At 43.8% G+C, this 22,049-nt stretch overlaps 1 protein-coding gene across 3 annotated transcripts in view; it reads right to left on the bottom strand.

Moving 5' to 3' along the window:
* Positions 1 to 22,049, bottom strand: part of LOC135917816 (kinetochore protein NDC80 homolog) — a 60,471-nt gene that overhangs the window by 5,663 nt on the left and 32,759 nt on the right. For 2 of the 3 annotated variants that reach the window (XM_065451416.1, XM_065451418.1), the window contains exons 1-6: positions 21,531 to 21,623; positions 20,104 to 20,252; positions 19,372 to 19,577; positions 15,235 to 15,474; positions 12,650 to 12,742; positions 3,907 to 4,031 (exon numbers count right to left, since the gene is read on the bottom strand). In XM_065451416.1, coding sequence (XP_065307488.1) covers positions 3,907 to 4,031; positions 12,650 to 12,742; positions 15,235 to 15,474; positions 19,372 to 19,577; positions 20,104 to 20,170 — 731 coding nt within the window. In that variant the 5' untranslated portion in view covers positions 20,171 to 20,252; positions 21,531 to 21,623. Of the gene's footprint in view, positions 1 to 3,906; positions 4,032 to 12,649; positions 12,743 to 15,234; positions 15,475 to 19,371; positions 19,578 to 20,103; positions 20,253 to 21,530; positions 21,626 to 22,049 lie in introns of those variants that run through there. The other variant, XM_065451417.1, reaches the window with a different exon arrangement.

Here is a 22,049-nt window from a genome sequence, read left to right as displayed (position 1 = left end):
CAACCTCATTAATGTCCCTGTTTAACACAAGTTCGCCTTCAGTTACTTCCTCGCACAACATCCAGTCGTTAGTGTAAAGCCCGATTTTAATGGACAGGTTAGTGACAATATATCATTTATATATGACAAAAAGAAAAGGGGGCCAAGAACGGATCCCTGTAGGACGCCAGAATTGGCAGCAGCTATATCAGAGGTTGTTTTATCTACAGTAACAAATTGATGGCAGTTTGTAAGAGGGTTTAATCCATGCTAATATTTTTCATTTTTAAATGGAGCTCCTAACTTATGAAGCAATTCAACATGAGACTTTACGAAACACCTTGCCAAAATCCATGAATATTACGTCTGTTTCTCTTCTTTTACAGTGCTAGCAAAGTCATGTATGATTTCAACTAGTTGAGTAATCGTTGAAAGGCCACTTCTAAAACCATGCTGCATGTTTGTTAAAACGTCGCGTTCTAGAAAACCGGTCAAGTGTTTAAGAACTATATGTTCTAAGAACTTACCGACCAATTTCATTAACATCAACATCTTGTAATTCTTTATGGGAGATCTATCCCTAGATTTACGTAAAGGTTTTAGTCTTGCAATTTTCCAGTCTTCTGGCAATGATCCTCCTTTGATTGACCTCGTAAATAGCATGGACAGGTATTTAGCAGACCATTCAGGCGCTTTGAAACCATTCAGGCGACACCTTAGAAAGCAGTTTGGAATATTATCTGGCCCTGGAGATTTTTTAATGCCAAGATTTAACAGTAAATTTAGAATGACCTGTTCTGCAATAACAATGTCAGGAAGGGAACGCAGTTCAGCAGGAAAGCATGGTAAATAGCCGTCATTACTTGTGCATACACTTTTAAAGTGGTGATTAAAAGCACAGCACACTATTTTCTCATACCGCACACTTTCACTCTGTATAAGAAAGGTGTCAGAAGACAAAGAAGCCGGCATTAAAAGCCTCCAGTATATCTCGGGAGATGATCCGATAAAGTCGGGTAGTAATGTGCTGTGATAGTACTCTACCTTGGACAATTTTTGTTTAAGTGTTTCAGCCAAGCTATCAATAGTGGTATTAAGTTCTTTGCTGTCCTTCATTTTGGTGTGCTTCCTTTTTAATTGCTTAAGTTTCCGCCTCATTTGTAATGTCTCCTGCATAATCCACAAATTACAGTGCTCGGACCTCACTACTTTACGTTCCACACAATCAAAAACGAGGCATTTAAAAAAAAGCCAGAGGTTGTTTACGCTACAATCAAGGCTTTGAAAGCGATCGTAATTAAAAGCTAGCACATCTATCATACAGTCATCGTGAGGTCTTGACAAATTTGGAAATGATTGAACCTTACTAGTTCAATTGATTGAAGTCCTTTTTAGTGTTGGGACAACCACCTTATGATCAGAAATACTTGATGCTACAGAACATGAAATGCTGTCTTTTATGGCGTCACTTACAAAAAACAAATCAAGAATGGACGCTGAATCATTCTGAATTCTTGTGACATCCTTAACAATTTCTGGTAGATCAAAGTTAAAAGCTAGATCAGTCATAACACTTTCCACGCTCTATACTGAATAGGAAGAAGTGTCCCAGTCGATATCTGGGAAATTGAAGTCCCCGGTTAGTATTAACTTATCTCGTGTCACATATGAATGCAAATAATTATAATAGCATGACTATACAATAAAATATACTTAGAAGGCTCGGGCACAAAGTCATACAATGCAAAGACTTCATCTTGTGATGTGCTGAGTTCAAGTGACCACCATGAAAGGACAATGAGACAAGCAAGTTCAATGCGAAAGGACATTGCACTCGGTCATCCTTTCTTGGTGAGTCATTTTAATATTGTCAGTTGTACTCAATGCCTTACAAAATGTATTAGCACATATTGCCCATGCATTTGAAATCTTGTTTTTGGCCTGTGCCGATTGGTGGAAGCGAAACACACTTGGGATCATCACGAAACTTCAAGCAAACTTTATTTTAATGGAGCATATGCAACTATTTCACAGCATTGTCCAAGCCTGAAAAATCAATTGACAACTGCAAATGTGTTCGTAGTTGGCCACCAGTGGTTGCACTATTTTGTATAGCTCTCTGCGTGCACTTCAAAGCTTCAGTTAGAAGCTATAAGCCTGTTTCGAGCAAATCCTACATGCAGCACAAATTCCCAAAAAAGGAAAAAGAAAAAAAAGGAAGCATGGGCGTCACACAAGTATATACAGCATATCTAGCATGTAAAATTTTCATAATTACTACAGCGCAAACAATGACGACGAATACCAACCAGCCTAATTCACAGTTGTAAACTTTTGCATGGATGCCACTCTATATCTACAGTATCAAACTAGGTTTATTAAGCAGTCCAAATAATTTTTTTGGAAATTTCCAAACCAAAAGTGCCTATCTTTTTTATGGCTGATTTCGAACCATATTGTACTAAAAAGCAACTACTTGATGTTGGAAAAATATTTGCACCACATACTAAGTCAAATGAACACAATAGAGTTTATTTCTGAACCTTACATAGGAAACGAGCTGCCTGCTGCTAATAAAAATGCAAACCGCATAAAGAAAACAGTCACAAACACCTTATCATTCTTCACTCGTGTAGGCTAATCATCCTTTGGCCATTTCACTCGGGAAGCTTCGGGACTGTATGGTAAGTTTAAAAGAGGGGAATGACACTGGGATGAGAGCGTTTTAGCTTTTCAGCTGCGTTGCAATTGGTTTCATCGACCACTAGTGTAATCAGTTAACCATTGAAAAACTGCTGATATATGTACTCCAGATGGTCAACCGGTAATATCAAATCAAAAGTCTTGACTGGAATGGCCAAAAATGCAAACCGAGGAGACTTTGCGCAAAGATTGTCGAGATTAAGCTGCCCCCACTGATGAGCACTCTGGCAGCTCTTTTGGTGATGAGACAATCTCTGAAGTGAACATTGCAATTCAGAGCCATTGCTGTCTTCACTACCGGACGCAAGATAAACATCAATATGAAGATCAAAAGCTCTTTCAGGTTAGCAGGCCAGCTATGCATGTGTTGCTGCCACCGGACGCCATGTTTTCACACAAAACCAGCACTCCTACCGCAGGAGAAACTGAAATCGTCAAGTCTAGTGCTTCCATCTGGTTGGCAACATGGGATCTAAGCCGTAGAAGAGCGCTTCTCGTCCTGAACACTCAAAAGGATAACTTATTCTGCGTTTGGGGACACTTTGGCTAGGAAGAGTTCTCATCCGAAACACTATTAATGGCACTAAATAGAAGTGATGAAGAGCTCTCAGAACTGCTGCTGTTATGAATAGCTCTGCGGCCTGTACATTTCTTTTACTCTAGGAACCGGTACAAACTTCTACCATAAAGAACTGCACAACTGAGCTATCTGGTATGCCAGATAATGCAGTAAGTTGCAAAGAAATTTATACAAAATGGCATACACAGTGCACTATTCTAGCTCATGCATGCCTGCAGTGACTACCATGTATTGAGCTAGCTGAAGATGCAACTTGTGTGCAGTTAAATACATCAGTGGTCGAATCTAAAGCCGACTCAATCAGAAAGAACTCCAGTTTGACCAACTAAATTGGAAACTACTGTCATGCACCTTTGTCCTTGCTACAAAATGTGAACATGAAATACTTTATACTAGTTTAAACTGAATGGAGCACAATTTCTGTTGCATCTTCATAGAATCTAATATGAATACAGTCCAAGAGAGCAGCAGAGCAATTTTTAGTAGAGGGTGGGATTCTTTCTTAAAGCTACTTTAGCTACCTGATAGGTGATGCAAAACAAGAAAAATGACGAATACGACACTTGAGAGGCTACCTTCGTGTTGCATCGATTGCACACAATTTTTTTTTATTAGTGTTGAGGTACCAGACAAGAGAGACATACCGCTTTTCGGACTCCAGGCAAGCCTTTACCTCTGGGTTGAAGAGTTGCTTCTGCTCAACGTCTAAGGTTTCCTTGCAGATATCGGCATACTCCTTGTCCAATTTTTCAGCATCTTTGCGCATGTACTGAAAAAACAGCAGTGACACTTTTTATGAAAGCAGTAGTTCGGGGAGACTGCTCGAACACATGGCAGCATCTGGTTCATTTGAGAGCCACGATATGCTGAGACTAGTAGTTGGACATAATTCTGCTAAAACATGCGTTAGTATGAATGAGCAAGAAACCTAGCAAAACTTTTTTATCTGTTAATCATAACACACTGTAATACCAAAGAGCAGCCTATTAACTGATTATTTAATTGCTACTTAAATTGCTGTTGTGAAGCGTTACTGCTACATGGTGGTGTACAGGCAAGCAGGTGGACATTCCGAGCAACAGTGCTGGCTACACAACCACAGTGAGACAGACATGTATACAGCCAGCATCGTTTTAGAGCGCAGCTCTCTGGCACCCGTTCCTGTGCTCGTTCCTGCCAACGTATGCTCCCTTTGCGGCGGCTAGTGCAAAATGTTCCACACGAGACGGATTGTCTGAGGCTCACAGACGGTTTACATTACACTATAATCTGTCTGTCTATATAAATAGTTCGTTCTCAGTCAGTTCTTTCTGAGCCATGAGCGAGGCAACCGGTGGAAGTCTTTTGCTGCTGCTGCTAAACGGGCTGCCCGGGCAGAGGCCCAGCACTGTCGCCGCCAGAATCCAGAGGTGCGCTACGCCGAACCAGGAATTGGTGCACAAGTCGAGCATATATCCATCCATTTCGCCGACCACAAAGCTTCCTTCATGACTATCAAGAACTGGGAGTGCAGTGTTTCTTGAAGGAATATGTGTGAAGAATAAAAAGTTGTCTGTAAATGTACATACATGTCTTGCTCAAATTCTTTGCCTCAATATACCAAAAAGCCGAAACAGCTGAAGAGCTGCGCTCTAATTTCGCATTACGAAATAACGTAATCAGCATTTTTTTTCATCATTTAAATGCTCAACCAACGAGCCCAATCACGCAATTTTGCACAAGCAGATAGGTTCTCGGTCATATTCTGAACGACGCCCTAGATGATGATGTGTGGTGTTTTATGGTGCAAGGGCCAGGTTTATCCAAAGAGCGCCACGACAAGTGGTAATGTTGACAATGTATTATAGATGGCGTGCACAATTAATTCCTCATGGTAGATGTCACATGGCTCTAAAAGGGCCTAAAATCTGTAGCTGTAAGTGGCGTAGAATATATAGTTGCTAAAATAATGACGGTGACTAGGCAGTGATGTGGGCTATGGCAATGGGCTGTCGTTAAAACATTATGCAATAAAACAACACTCACACCAGAGTTTCAAGAGAGCCCTTGAATGCAGGGCTGTTAGTCACATGCTAAAAATTGCCTGGCCAAATGATTTTTTAGAATGTCGGTTTCGGCTAAAAAATTTAGGACTATTTGCAGTTTAAAAAGCGGTTCGTCACTAAGAAAAAATGCAGGGATGGAGAGGTATATTTTCCCGATACGCAGAAGGGAAATATTTTTTCCTCTCCATTTCTATTGCAGGGCACTGGATAAGAACATGGAGTACTGTCAGGCTATCGCCGCACCTACTACAAGTAGGAGGATCCCCGCCAGTCAAGAGCTAGAAGTGAGTACTGTAGGTGTGTCCTATTCTTAATCGGCAAAGAAGTACTTCCTTGTACCGTGCTGTTTTGTCACTTATCCAATTCCACAATCTTGGTTTTATAATATGTAACTTATTCAATGTTTGTGTATCCCACTCTGCTTGCCAATGTTTCCTCAATTCACGATGCAGAAAGGGCTTTAGGTGTGTGGCAGGAATGAGGATATTTCCATCTGTGTCGCTAAAACTCACTGACGTAGCGTTTTCGTCAGCAGCTACGTTGCCTTTTATACCTTTATGGCCAGGTACCCAGCATAGCATAATCGCTTGGTTGCAGATATATGCGGAGCAAACAAACTATACAGCTCATACAAAACAGGATTCTTATGCTTTCGTAAGCTAATCAGGGCTCTCACGACACTTAATGAGTCTGTGAAGACAATAGCTTTAGCGATACTTGTGAGCCGTATGTGTTGAATGGCCTTAAGAATGGCGTATGCTTACGCTGTAAAGATACTGGTGTGTGGGTTTAGTGGTCCAGATGTTAAAAGTGAGGGTCCCAGAGCTGCGTAGGCAACACCAGCTGGAGACTTCGAAGCATCTGTGTACAATTCATCACATGAGTACTTCTCCTTGAGTTCCAGAAAATGCGAATATATGTGCGCCTCCGGGGCTCATTTTGATATTTCTAAGAAAGAGATGTCACAATGGATAGTTTGCCACTCCCAGAGCGGTGGAAGCCGAGAGGGGGCCATTAAGACATTCTCTAAAAAAGAGACCCCTGTTTTTTCTGAGAGTGCTTCCAACCGGAGGGACAGAGGAGGCCGGACACCTGGGCGGTTACGGAATAGCCTGGCCGTGGAGGAGTCGTGAATAATTGAATGACATGGATGATCCACAGCTGATTTTACCTTCAAGGCATATGAAAGAGACAAATATGTCCTTTGGTAGTATAGGGACCATTCATTAGATTCGACGTAAAGGCTTTGCAAAGGACTAGTTCTAAAGGCGCCTGTTGCAAGGTGGATGCCTAAGTGGTGGACAAGATCTAGCATTTTTAGAGTACTAGGTCCAGCAGAATTATAGACTATGGCCCCATAGTCAAGGCGTGTTAATATTAGACTTTTGTACAACTTCATTAGGCATCTCCTGTCGCTTCCCGAAGCTGTGCGTGACAACAGCTTCAGCAGATTCATAGTCTTGAGGCACTTTTCCTTAAGATACTTCAGGTGTGGCACAAAAGTTAGCTTAGTGTCTAGAAGGATCCCTAAGAATTTGTGTTCACAGCTCACAGATAACTGTTCTCCATTGAGACTGATTACGGGGTCCGCCAGTATCCCTCTTTTATTAGAGAAAAGGACGCACATACTTTTTTTCGGATCTAACCTAAAACCATTTTCGTCCGCCCACTTAGACAATTTATTTATTCAAAGTTGTACAAGTCGCTCACAGATACTTAGATTACATGATTTAAAACCTATCTGGATGTCATCTACATATACAGAATAAAACATACTACGCGGTATGGCAGTCTGGATCGAGTTCATTTTGAGAATAAAAAGAGCAGCTGAGCACACCTCCTTGTGGAACACCAGCCTCTTGCGTAAACGGACGAGACAGAACGTTACCAACTCTAACACAGAACGTGCGATTGGAGAGGTAACTCTGATGTATAACAAGTTGCCTCGAACTCCCATTTCAGACAGATCACGGAGGATTCCAAAGCGCCAGGTTGTGTCGTATGCCTTCTCCATAACTAAAAATACGGACAGGAAAAACTGTTTGTGGACAAAGGCATCACAGATATTTGTCTCGATGCGGACAAGGTGATCTGTTGTGGATCTACCCTCTCTAAAACCGCACTGTAAGGGATCGAGTATCTTGTTGCTTTCAAGAAAATGGATCAGGCGACAGTGAATCATTTTCTCAAATAATTTGCATATACAACTTGTCAGAGCTATAGGCCTATAACTGTTGGGTGAGGAAGGGTCCTTGTCCTCTTTGAGAATAGGGATTACGATTGCTTCTTTCCAAACAGAAGGAATGTAGCCTGCAGAGAACATGGAATTAAATAGTGACAGTAGTGTTTTTCGGGTTTCGGGGTGTAAGTGTCTGATCACCTCATACATTATCCTGTCACCTCCTGGAGCAGACTTGTTGCAGCAGTTCAGTGAGGCCTGGAACTCAGCCATTCCGAATGGACGATTGTATACTTCGTTGGATGTGCTTTTCCAACCCAAATTTATCTATTCTGCTAGTTGCTGGTATTTTATAAATGTATCTGTGTAATGAGATGTACTGGAAATGTGCTCGAAATGTGCTCGAAATGATCCTCCAGGGTGTCTCCTTGTGTATTCAATAAAGGTAAGGGATGAGTTTCGCGGCCTTTTATTTTCTTAACCCTGTTCCAGGCTTTTGGTTCGTCTGTATATGAATTGATGCTGCTTATGTAGTTTTTCCAACTTTCCCGTTTAGCGCGGCGGCGCGTTCTTCTACCTTGCGACTTGATTGCCTTGACATTAATTAGATTCTCTGTGGTTGGTGAGTTACGGAGGAGATTCCAAGCCTTGTTTTGCTTTTTCCTGGCTTCCCTACACTCCTCATTCCACTATGGAATACGTCGGTTCAAGGGCGACCCTTTTGTTTGGGGGATACATACTGATGCAGCATCAATAATGAACGCTGTTATGTATGCCACTGCGTCGTCTAGGCTAAGTTCACAGATATCATTCCAGGGCAGCTGCGTTAGTTCGCGAAACTTCGTCCAGTCGGCTGAATCAACTTTCCATCGAGGAACATGTGCAGGACACTCACTTTGTTTTTTAAGGTTTAGGACGACGGGGAAGTGATCACTGCCATAAGGGTTATTAATGACATCCCACTGTAGATATGGCACAATTTTACTAGACGCTACGCTTAGGTCTATAGAAGAAAATGTTTTATGTGTAGAGCTGTAAAATGTTGGCTTTTTCTTGTTAAGCAAGCAGGAACTTGAAGTGAATAGGATGTTTTCTATAAGCCGTCCTCTCGCATCACAGCGTGAGTCACCCCACAGTGTGCTATGCGCGTTTAGATCACCGACGACTATGTAAGGGTGACGCAGCTCATCAATAAAGCTTTGAAATATTGTGCTAGAGAGTTGATAACTTGGGGGGGGATGTACACAGACGTGATGGTTACTAGTTTATTGAATAGAGCTGCTTTGATAGCAACTGCCTCAAGAGGAGTTTGGAGTTGCAGTTGCCGACAAGCAACGCCTCTGTCGACTATTATTGCAAGCCCGCCGGACGATGCAACAGCATCATCTCGGTCTTTCTGGAAAATAGCGTATTGCCTAAGAAAGTTTGTTTGCGTAGATTTAAGATGTGTCTCCTGAACACAGAGCACCTTTGGATTGCATTTGTGTAAGAGTTCTTTGACATCGTCGAGGTTGTGGATCAAACCTCACGTTCCAGTGTAATATTTGTGTATCCATATTGTTTGTGTTTCTGTGCTGCGTGTCAAGAGATATCACTTAGGTTGGCTCAAGGGACCTTTCCAGGCCCCTTGATGCGGGGTATTTCTTTTTTGTTGGCGCGCTCCAGGGAGCAACGCTGTTCCTTCGGCGTTTGAGACGCCGAAGAAGTTTTTGCTACATCCATCGCCTCGTCAGAGGCACTGGATGACACCCGCTCAGAGGGCACGTGCGGGCGTTTTCCGGGCCTGTCTGCACGAGCAGTGGCCCTGGGACCGGCAGGCTCGGAGGTCTGCTGGCCCTTCATGGTTGGGGGCGGAAGAGCCGTGGCTGCTCCCGCCAGGGGGGCTGATGGCGTAACCGCCGTCACACTCCGTGTGACTCGCGCGGCCGCCTGAAGATGTAGCACTGCCCCCCGGCGTGCCACATCGGTGTAGGAAGGACTGGACTGATTTTGGAGTGAGAAACGCTTACGTGCCTCTGCAAATGATAGGTTGAGTTTTACTTTCAGTTCTATGATTTGTTTCTCTTTTTTCCAAGTAGGGCACGATCGCAAGTAGGCGGGGTGGTCTCCTTCACAGTTGGCACAGTGGTTTTTTGATGTACAGATGTCAGAAGCGTGTTCAGAAGAACTACACTTGGCACAAGCAGCACGTCCTCTGCAGTTCTGTGACCCATGCCCGAAGCGCTGACACTTGAAGCATCGACGCGGATCTGGGATATACGGTCTCACGCGAAGCTCACAGTAACCGGTTTCTATTGTTTCAGGTAGGTTGCAGGTTCCGAAAGTAATGATTATGTGTTTGGTAGGTATTTGCTTGTCATCTCGCCTCAATGTTATTCTTTGAACTTTGACTTCGTTCTGGTCTTGCCATCCTTCAAGCAGTTCGCTTTCGGTCAGTTCGAGGAGGTCATCATCTGAGATGACCCCGCGCACTGTGTTCATTAATCTGTGTGGGCCCACTGAGACGGGAATATCTCCAAATGCTACAATTTTCGACAGTTTGTCATACTGCACTTTGTCGCGGAGTTCGAGAAGAAGATCGCCACTTCCCATCTTTGTTACTTTATAGCCTGGGCCAATTGCTTCAGTGAGAGATTTCGCTACAACAAAAGGTGAGATCATTCTGACTGTTTTCTTATAGTTCTGACTATGTACAACGTGGTACTTTGGAAAAGATTGTTTTGGCTGCATGAAGAAAGTGAATGTTTCATCAGTGCGCCCCCTTTTCAGGGAGCGATCAGGTAGCAGAGGAAAGTTATTTGCCATATAGAGCAGGGAAATTCGGCGGCGATGGTGGCCACCCACCACCGAGCCCAACAAGGGGACGCTACAAGGTTGGAAGAATACCTGCAGACGCCAGCCATGCATCACCGCTATAACCTAATATATATACATGTACCCAAGGCAGGATATATTACACACGGTTAACCCTTGCCGCCAGGAAATACGGAAGTAATAAGAAGTGAAGAGAAGACAGGAAAGATGTAAATGTGGGAGAGAAAGACGAAGATTGGAGAGGACAGGAAAAGGCGACTGCCGATTTCCTCCAGGTGGGTCAGTATGGAGGTGCCGTCTCATCATCATCATCATCATCAGCCTGGTTACGCCCACTGCAGGGCAAAGGCCTCTCCCATATTTCTCCAACAACCCCGGTCATGTACTAATTGTGGCCATGCCGTCCCTGCAAACTTCTTAATCTCATCCGCCCACCTAACTTTCTGCCATCCCCTGCTACGCTTTCCTTCCCTTGGAATCCAGTCCGTAACCCTTAATGACCATCGGTTATCTTCCCTCCTCATAACATGTCCTGCCCATGCCCATTTCTTTTTCTTGATTTCAACTAAGATGTCATTAACTCGCGTTTGTTCCCTCACCCAATCCGCTCTTTTCTTATCCCTTAACGTTACACCTATCATTCTTCTTTCCATAGCTCGTTGCGTCGTCCTCAACTTGAGTAGAACTCTTTTCGTAAGCCTCCAGGTTTCTGCCCCGTAGGTGAGTACTGGTAAGACACAGCTATTATACACTTTTCTCTTGAGGGATGCCGTCTATGTCTTTTCTCTTGAGGTGCCGTCTATGTGAAGCCAAGGCCAAAGAGGTCTGTTGCCTCTGCTGGGGGGCCTTAAAGGTCCAGACACCCAGCTTCGGCTCAACCTCCAGGATCCCCCTTTCCCCAGACACGGCTAAGCCGCACACGGCTACACGTGGGAGGGTCCAACCCTTCATGTGCTCGGGTACGTGGTGTCGCAACACACCAAACGCCTGCTTACACAGATGCCCCTGCGGGGAACGATGCCCTAGATATAATGAAAGATATGCCCAAATTTGGCATTAGGCAGGCAGGCAGGCTCAAACACCAAGCTACTATGTGTTGTGAAGAACCTCTCATTGGTAGGAGAAGCAAGTCTGAAAAGTGAGAGTGCGTTTGTCAAAACCTCTTTGCTGCGTTGAAGTGTAACAACGTCGATAGTAGCTTAAAATATATCGCAAAATTATGGTTTACTCAATTCAGGGCCGGCACTAAATCCTTCGCTACTTTTCCTTGCGATTTCAAATGTTACAAGCATCAACGTGCCACTCTTCCACTGCCTGCCTTGGACGCAATGCTGTCTTGTACAATTGGGTCATGTTATTGCAGGTGCAACTAATTACCCTCATTTTCTTACTCGTAATTGTTTTCTTGCTTTTATTCTCTCTTCCTATGTCAATATGCGTGCGTTGATGGAAATAATATTTTGGTATATGGAATCAGTATGCGCTTGTCAGACCAAGTCTGTCTAGGTGTCTGTCGGATGTACCTTGCAAAGGAAGACATGAGTGATTCCCAAACTTGTTCATGCTATATATCAGCATACGTGCCTATGAGGTTGGGGGAGGTGGGGGCAAGTTGTGCATCCACTTCGTAAATGCCTTCACATTGGCCCATGAACAAAAGTGGGGACTCTGTAAATTTTTGGAATATGGCTCTATCCACAATGGTCTGTTGACACAATGGCCTATCCTGCTGAAAGCTGTCATGCATTCATTATGTCCACTGCATAGGAGGCAAAATGTTCGAGTAAACCGAGCTATTGTAAATACTGTAAGTAATCCAAAGAGTCTCCGTCTACTTTTTTTTTTTGCCAAGCTCTAATTTATCCTCCCTTTGCTGCACCCTTCCTGCTGGTCAAGTGTCAGCCATTGGCAAGAGTTACGGTGCAGCCAGCAGAATTCTTCCTTCTTACAGCAGTATGCAATGTGCTGCCATAACACCATATCACAAGGTGAAACTCTCACTGCTGTTAACTTCAAGGTGAAATTTACATGTAACCTGTACCCCTCGTTTACTAATAAATTTTTTAACTGTTGGTACGGTACTACCTCGCATGCCAAGGTTTAATAGTTGCCACAATTTGCACTGCCGTCTAAAATCTGAATTGTTGGAAATACGGTGCTGCTGCTGCCAAATGGAAACAGGAACTGAATCTATGAGCCTAGCATATAAGGTGGGCGGTGACTTTGAGGCTAAGGATCTTGGGAAAAATAGCTCGCTTTATAGTTGAATGAATACAGTTTTCGAAATTCCAAAAGTGGAAATGCTGGCAAGGCGAACCGTGTTTAGTTTCTAGGACAACAGGTACTTACAGCTGTATGCTCTTCCAAGTGCAATTTGCGCTTTGCAATTAATTCTTCTTTCAGCTTCAGATCTCGCTCCAGGTCTTCATTTTTGAACATGTACTGCAGAGCACAGAAAAAATACCAAACCCAAACCATCATCTGCAAGTACTACTACTGTCCAGTAGTGCACTACATGGTGTACTGTGCAAAAGGTAAGAGTGCACTAGCCTTTCAGTCATTAAATTTAACTAGGCTGTCATTTTGTGTGGAAAGACATTAAACAATAACTCTAAATATCAAGGCTAAATAAAAAATCTGCTCCCTAGTCACAAAAGCTTATATTTAACCCTTACCATTTCATTAAATGCAACAAACAGTATCTTTGAAGTCTGTTCAGTAGTTACTGTACGGGCCTTTCTATTTCGCACAACCTTGAACAATGAAAGCAAGAGCTAAAGCTTTGTCTCAAAGCGACACTAGTGTTGAAAACTATATAGAAAGAGGTTGATGCACGATAGTAGGGCTTGTACCAGGGCCATCTTAGTTGCAGCTGTTTGATTAATAAACTGCACCTAACGGACATCAGTCTGTCTTCAACAAGAGTGAAGCGTTAAGTTTACTTGGATGAACCATTTCCGTGCGAAGAACAAGTTTCACTAGTCCTAGCGTTTTCTTGAATACATGCCAGTGACGAGTCTTGCTCATCCAGGCCTTTCATTCGTTTACTGGGTGCCACAGGTGAGTGGCAGTCTTATTTTGCACCATCGAGCAGTGCAGCATTTTGCACAAGCTTCCCAGAAAACTCTTCTGTGGGTATGGTTAGCAAGAGCACGGCTGAAGTCGAGCTACCATGGCATTTAAAAGTGGTGTCCTGGAGCTAAGCCGCTGTAGCGACGATTACAGATTTTTTCAATGCCAAATCTGTGGTGTTTTTGAATATTTCACCACTTCAAATAAACAATTTGGCTTGAAACATTCTGAAGAGTCATGTTCAGAACTTCAACTCAGTAATGAATTGCGTGTTGCATGGAGGACAACAAAAGGGCGCTTTTTCATATAGACTGCTTTTGTAGCCATGCCTACCATAATCCAAAAAGGTGAAAAAAACTGATAGCAATAAACAGAAAATATAACTGCCAATATTGCAATAACAAAAGCTGTTCACAATGAATCAGTCATTAAAAAATATTTTGGCAGTCTTTACAAAAAAAGAATTTGGCACAGAAAAAGTTAGTGGATTCAGAATAATCATCAGCCATTTACATTCACTATGAAACTAAGACATTCCCCAGGGATCTCATATTACCTTTGTCTGGGTTCAGCTAACTCAACCCCATGTATGCAAACTAATTTCATCAACTCGCCCAATACTATGGGACCTTAAACTGTCTATTGCCTTCCCTTGGAAACCACTGCGTTACTCTAGTAAACCGCAGTTTGTCTGCTCCATACTTTAAATTACATGCCTAAATCTATGCCTAAATATTTACTAAAACGTCAGATTATGTGGAGTTTTCTAATCCTTATTGCCTTCATTCCATATGCCATTTTCTATTTAGAACACTATGAAATGGTTTGGGGAAGCATTTCATGAAACTATGACAATAAATGGTTAGGGCTTAGTGAGCCACTGTGCCGCATTAGTTGTCGCTTCTCCGAGTCTAGCACGGCGCTTTGTGGGCGCTGTGCAAAAAGGAGAGCGGGGCATCAAGCGCTATGCATGCATGAGAACTCTTAGTATTGTTTTAAGTTGATGGAAACCGTTTGCTTCCTGTGACACCCAGCACAAATGCCCGATCCCGATCCAGTGCGGGAATCAAAGGGCTCCTGTGCCAAGAGCAAAAAATACAGACAGGGGCACCGCTAGCACGTCGCTGCGAGAGGCTAGCACTTTTCCTAGCTTTTCCTAGGGCAAGTCCCTGCAGCTCTGCTGCTTGCTCTCGTGATAACCAATGAGCCCCACTCGCAAGAGCTCGGGCAATCTCTGTTGGCTCGGACCTCCGATAAGTGCGGCTGGGTGCAGTACAAACACGTGCGAGCACTAGGCACAGTGACTTAGTGTTCGGAAAAGGATCCACACAAGGCACACGCCTGCTGTCAGTGCAAAGGTACTGGACGAGCTCAAGTCGAAGACCTTAACAAAGGGGCCAGTGGACGAAAGGAAAACTTGTATGTACCCAGTGGTGTCCCAGAGAGATCTCTCTCAAGCTCGTTATCTACCACCATCAGCAACGCGAGCACCACCGTTGCAAGTTGGTTCGTGGCAAAGGCCACCATTGACAACCGTCACGAGTGGAAAGGGAGGCGTAGGGACAATAGAACAGGTGAATGCCCGCACAAAAGCACCCACGGCATCCCCCAGTGCCCACAACATTTCAAACCCGTAACTTTGCCCACACTTCACCCTCATTGTTCCTCCACATTCTCCAATTATTATCATAGTGTGACTTTTGGTTCCTAAGATGGAGCCCTCGTTTCAGCTAACCATTCTGCTGATTTAATTTCATTACTGCACAATTCTAGGTTGTCAACTTGATGTGTACAACTGGAGACTTGGTGCTCTGAAGGGAATGTAGAAAAAAAAAAACTTGCCTAGGAGCTTTAATGAATACCTGTTCACAAAGATACTGGTCCTGCAGAATGCAGCTTTTCATTTCCTTCTCCATTTGACTGAGCAGGCTGGCCACTTTAGCAGTGGCTGCAGTGTTGGAGGCTATGTGCCTCTGGAGTGATTGTGCATCCTCTACAGGGCGCAGGTCAAAGTCATCCAGCGTGTTTCGTGGAAGCATGCGGCGCAGGGAGTTCGTAGAGAACTCCATGCTTGTCTGTAGTTGGGCATTTTCGGAGCGAAGCTGCACAGAATATGACACAGTACACATTAGTGCAATGCTACTTACTAGAGAGAAAAACTAATGAAAAAGCAGGGAGGCTAACCAGAAAAATCAGATTTGCTACCCTACAGTTGGGAGGGGCATAGAAAGAAGTAAAGAGAAACGGAGCACATGCACACAATCACCGCTGTCATAGCAAAGGATAACAGTTAACAATGTCATTGCTAGAACTGCTTGTGCCAGTTTATTGTCCTCCAGAACTGCAACAATACATTCGTAGCCCTGTGCTGTGACTGTGCTAGCTCATATCGACAACACACCATTGTCAGACCATTTTCAAGTACCAACCTCACAAGCCGTTGCAGCAGACAGCTACTAACTAGTCTAGCTTGTCATGACCTGTCAAATGTACAGCGCAGATGATTGATCACATACATCAGCATGGATCTTCTTGAACCTTTGTAGTGATGACAAATCTTGTTAAAATTGGCATAGCTGGACTACTCAATTGCTCTTAGCAGTCGGGTGCTAATGTGGAAGTACAGTCCATTCACATCTCACTTGACCCTAATCCCTCCAATCAAGAGCGAAAACCATGTAAACCAAAGAATGCATTATTTCATAGCTGAACAAGACTACTGTGTGATGAAACATTCAGATTTGTTAAACGTAAATGTTAAGGCTAAGGTTAAGGAACAGACTTTCTGAACTGCTTTTGTAATGCTATGGCAAAAAGTAGTTCTCTCCACCTGCCGCATGCTAACCTTCCCCATAAATGGAGTTGAGAAACCAAGGAACAATGTTACTAAAAAGACATCACGGCATGTGTCCACTTACATTTAAGGGAATGAAATTGACTACCATATAAACACATGCAAGGCCTGCACTTGTGTACAGGTCGCACACTGTTTTCTTGAAGAAAATACAGTTAGATCTCAATATAGCGAAGTCGGTAAAATCGGCAGTTCGTTATATCGAAATTTCGTTCTATGGAAATTCGGCCTTTCATGCAAATAAGTACAGCTGCCTATCTGTTTTTCTTATGCGGAGAGGGGCCGCAAAATTTTCCAAATAATCGGGCAATTGAAAAAGGCAAATTTGAATGAGAAAACACTTTATATTGATAAACTTGGGAGTCTGCGACGAACGATACGGTTTCATGTCACGTTCGTCGACGATATCTTCTATGAGGTACGAATTGGGCGAAGCCAGCCACGCTTTTCCCGTGAACTCTACCCCCGCAGCTGATAGCGTCGCCCGCACTGGGACGATGCTGCGAGGAAAAGTGCCAGCAGCGGGGAGTGAATGCTTGGTCTGCCTCTAGCTCCAATGGGTCACCGAAACTCGAGATTATGCAACCTCAAATACTAAACGCGCGGTAAGACGCCTACATGGTGCCACGCCATCTCAGCACACTCACTGTGCACACACGGCAGATTACCTCTAAAGCAGGGTGCACGGCTGCGTATGCGCTCAGCTGCACTTACAGCCATGCGCAGCCACAGCTGAGACATGCACCAACTTAACCCCCACTCCACCCCCTCCCCCTTGTGCACACCCGATCGCGCTACCACAAGCTCGTTACCCTCCCCTCTTTCCCCTTTCTCGTGCAGGAATGAATGAATTAATGTTTTTATTGGCGCAAGGGCCAGGTATGGCCAAAGAGCGCCGAGCCAGTGTTGAATTCGCAATGTAGTTATGAGATCAATGAAGTTGATGTGACATGGCTGTAAAGGAGCCTTAAAAATAGTCGCTCTAGAGTGGGTAAAATCTATCTGTTATAAGATTATGTCGATGATAATGACATGTTCTATTAGACATAAAATCCATCGTGAGAGAACGATGCATTATAAAAGATCTGTGAAATGGTAAAATTACCTGGAGCACTACTGCTTTGCCAGAGCCCATGAAACAAGGGCCTGGAGGCATGTGCTATACAGTATAACTATCACAGCGGCATCCTCTCAAGAGAGGAAGCGCTACGAATGTATGGGACTAATAACGTGTAGTACAACATCTCTGAGGAAACCTAGGACAGTGTTTGTATTAAAAAGCGGTTCTGGACCGAGAAACATTACAGGATGAAGAGGAATGTGTTGACGGTATGCTAAGGAAAAATGTCTCCTTCTCTCAGATTCAGCTTTCCGACACTCCAGGAGAACGTGGAGCACGGTCAGCCTCTCCCCGCATCTGCCACATGTTGGAGGGTCATTTCCGGTGAGAAAAAAGTTATGGGTGCCAAATGTGTGCCCTATTCTAAGACAACAGAATAGGACATCTGTCCGCCGTGATTTTATTGCAGAAGGCCAGAACCCTAATTGTGGCTTTATTGCGTGCAGCTTATTATTTGTTTCTCTGTCCCACAAGCGTTGCCAGTAGTTTGGCAGTTTCCTGCGCAAGAAGGGCCTCAGATCTGTAACAGGGACTGCAGCAGTAGGATGAGCAGAATACAATGCAATTGATATGGCCATCTGGTCCGCCAGAACGTTACCTTCGATGCCCCTATGACCCGGCACCCAGCATATGATGACATGCTGGTTACATATATATGATTTACATAGGACGGAATATAGTTCATTGATTACTGGATTTTTGTGCTTACAAAATGACATCAAAGCCTTCACAGCACTTAGGGAGTCCATATATATAACAGATTTTGTGAGTTTTGTTTTCCTTATATGCTTTACAGCCGACAGTAGTGCGTAGGCCTCAGCCGTAAAGATGCTCGTGCAGGAAGGTGGCACTGGCGAAGTCACCATCTTCTCTCACCCTCGCACACTTTCACTCCCACCTAAAGCACACAGTGCGCAGGGCGCAATAGGATCTTATCGCACTTAGGCATTATACGGAACATGATGCAGCTCCACTTCAGCGGTCGCTCTTGTTGCACGGAGTGCGATTTTAGAGGTGCGTTTGCAAACAGCTGCTTGTAATTCAATCATTTGACCATCTGCGTCCACGGATTTATTGTCTCGGCATTCCTTTGCGGAAGCAGTGAAATTTAGCAGGGATACAAGCTGTCATGAAAAAGGATTGAACTCGAGCGTAGTTTTGACAACAGAAGGACGCCATAGCCACAAAGCAAACGTGACAGGCAACACTTAATGAAGTCATTAATGAAGGCAGTCATTAATGAAGGCAAATATGCGCTATGGCGGTCCTTACAGTGTGGTTGCTGAGTGAATGTATGTAGTAACCAGAGCACAGTGCATTTTCGGCTGCAGCTTCTTTGACGCTACATTTGAGAGTAGAAGGACTGTTCGCTTATCAAGTCAGTCGCTTGTTAAAGCTAGAAAGGACACATGTAATCCCTGCTAGCTACCAGTGCTTCAAACAAGCAGCATCAAACGACACTGAAGTACCATTCGTACTCGGTATGCATGCTTTTGGCATTTTCAGCAAATTATTGCCAGCACATGAGCAGTCAACAAGTACAGTGAAATGCAAGTAATTCGAAATCTCTTAACTTGAACTGACGAATAACCTAAACCACTCTGTTGGTTCTGGCAAAGTCCTATGTACTCGACTAGAGAAAAACTCCCATGAATTAAAATTCCAAAAAAGGCACACGGTCATTTTGTTGCTCCTATGAACTGCTTTTCGGACAAACGCAAGTCAAAGGCAAAAGTTCGATGCGTTGCTCGCTACCGTAATTTTATGTTCTAAAATATCAACGAGATAAGACGCCCAAGGAGCTGAGACCAAACCAGAGCATGGCACGCCCTCTTTTCCCAACCGGCTTAAAAGGAGAAAAGAGCTACCTAGCACACACTCGATCATGTCACCATTCACCTACAGAGTTTTATTTGAACAAATTTTCAGTCCCCTCGGAGTTTGAATTAACAAGATTCTACTGCATTCTTGCAAAAGATGCCCCACACAATGCTGGCTCAACGGTGTATATAAAAGACAGCACACCTTTTCGTTTGTGTTGTACAACTTTAGGGCAGACAGGTCATGCTGCTGCCGGAGTGCCTCGAGATGCGAGCGTGCAGCTGAGAGGTCCTGCTCGAGCCGCCGCTGCTGCTGCTGCAGTGCAAGCTTGTCCTCATGGCGCGTATGTTGCTGTCCCCACAGTGCCTGCACATCGGCTAGCTCCTCCTTCAATTTGTTTCTGGTGGCATCTGCAGCAAAACGTCCTCCGACAACTTACCATGGGTCACCAGAATCAAAGTGCACGGTGAAACATGTCACTAGTGTATCAGCAGTGTCGCAGCATGCTGGCAAAGGAGATTGGCATTGTGGCACAACAATGAGGGCGCTGAAGTGTGCGCCTGTCCGTGTCAATTCTACTGACCAACTGATTTATTTCTAGAATAATTCAGACAAATTCAGCACATTTCACAAAAAAAGAAAGAAGCACACCCACGAAGGTACTATATATGTATTCGAAAGCAATCTCTCGGGAAGCTGAATTCACTACTGTGAAGCACAAGTGATGGCTCCCTAACACAAGGATAAAATTTCTTGATTGATGCTCATGACTTTCTGCATGTTTGCTGGATGTACACAATGACAGCTTTCTTCTGGAAATAACTATCTGTAAGTGTGCGCTTTATTGCTGCACCATGTTCCTGGCCTGGAACATGCGCAAACTAGCCAAATAACACATTTTACTAGGCTGGTGAAGGAGAGGAGTAATTAACGCACCGAGGGCAGCTAGCTTCTCTTGATTCTTTTCCACTTCTAGCCTCTTCTCTTCGAAGTGCGTAGCCATGCTTTTAAAGTATTTCTCATAGTCCTGAATTTCTTGTTTCTTTTTTTTCCTGCAGCTCCTTATTGAGCATCTCTCGCTCTTCCTGCAACAAAAACAGTGAAAAAGAAACAAAAGCAAGCAGTTGAATCTATCGTTTCACATGAAAGATTGAAATGTCATGCTAGAAGCTTGAACGACAACTGAACACAGGAGAGGAAAGCCAATCAGCCCATAATTCATGCTGTAAAAGCCTTTGCAGACATATGCAAATCGAACAAACTGAAACATCAAATGTAGCGAAGCTGCATAAGGAAGATGATGCACCCTTCATAAGGTTTGCAAAGTCCTGGTTACATTACAAGCTGTGGCAAACACTTCACTATGTCCAGTGCATGTTTTTTGCTGCACCCGAGTCTTCAAATGCTTTGCTAGTATCCGAGCTTAGTACTTAAGCATTCTCCGCTATATCCGACAGATGTTACCTATGTCCATTCGGCTGTGCATTCAGATGACCTGGTCATGTGGCCAATTCAAGGCTGCAATCCAGGCTGCATTGCTGTTTGTTCTTAGCGATGGTCTATCATTAACGCCTACATACAGCTGGAGTCCTCACCAATGCCCTGGCCATTGTGCTGTTCCTGGCTAAGATTATATACAGTTGAAACTCGATTTAACAAAGTGATAACCACGCTAAAATTATTTAGTTAGATCGGGAACTTCATTAAATTCAGAAAGGAACTTTTCAGTCCTTCGAAATCTAAAATTGCAACGTAGCAACACGCAAAGGCTACCACAGCATTGTACTTGCCGCTAATGCAGTCATCTGTCGCATAAACCATAATATAACGAAAGCAACCACCGCCGAGGCAGTGTTGAGTTGGCTGTTCCTTGCATCGGTGTGGCGTGCAGCCTCGTCAAAATAAAGCTAGGGATGCAACCATGGCACCTAGATGTTTCAATGCGATAGCTTTTAGAGCACACACTCGAAGAACCCATCTGTGAAAATCAGAAAGAAATTGCCGCTTTTTTCCCTCATTTATTTCAGGAAAAACTTCGTTAAAGCAAGTTTGTTTCGTTAATTCGGGTTGACGATAGTACTTGCCGGGCAATGTTACTTTCTTCATTAGATTGGGAACTTTGTAAAATCGGGTTTCGTTGGATCGAGCTTTAACTATCAACCATGCTGCCACTGCCCGAAAACCTTTGTGCAGCTCCTCCATACGGCTTCGCTGAAATACACAAAAAGTTCACAAAGAAGATTCAGCAGTTGGTCCGTAGGTGACTTCACTGAACATCTGGTGGCCTGGCGTAGCAGAGAAACTACTTCTGGAGTGCAAGACTGAACCCTGTACACAAAGATTTGGCAAAGTACTGCACACACCATGAGACCTGTCAGTCTTTGCACCTCTTTGCATTTCTCTGCTAGCTTCTTCTTGATCTTCTGTAGTGGCTCTATGGTACCAACAGCTTCCAGCACTGCACAAGGAACATGAAACCAAAGCAGGTTTAAATTTTTCATGCAACAAAGTGTTTCTACAAGGAAACTGAATATAACAGAAAACAGTCGTAAGAAGGACAACACCATTGAATAAAAGACATGCTTATTTGATAAGAACCAATGAGATTTGAGGTTGTATGACTAACCATCACGGACACCTACAGACAAGAATTTCCAGCGCCTGTAGACAGCCACCATGCCTTTCTTTACGATGATGGTACAAGTGCTGCCTGGGGACTATGGGAATGGTGCGGGCAATAATAGGCCACAGCAAGTTTCAGTTGCGAGTAGCCTGTGATAGCATTTTCCGAAATCGACAAAGCCGTCTTGTCTTTGGAGGCCGGTAAGCATATCTTCTTTAACGTGATCGCATTTCAGATGTCTGAATTATACAATGCAAAT

The sequence above is a fragment of the Dermacentor albipictus genome, unplaced genomic scaffold, assembly GCF_038994185.2.
Source record: "Dermacentor albipictus isolate Rhodes 1998 colony unplaced genomic scaffold, USDA_Dalb.pri_finalv2 scaffold_13, whole genome shotgun sequence".
NCBI classification, from domain to species: domain Eukaryota; kingdom Metazoa; phylum Arthropoda; class Arachnida; order Ixodida; family Ixodidae; genus Dermacentor; species Dermacentor albipictus.
This window is presented reverse-complemented; position numbering and strand designations above follow the sequence as displayed.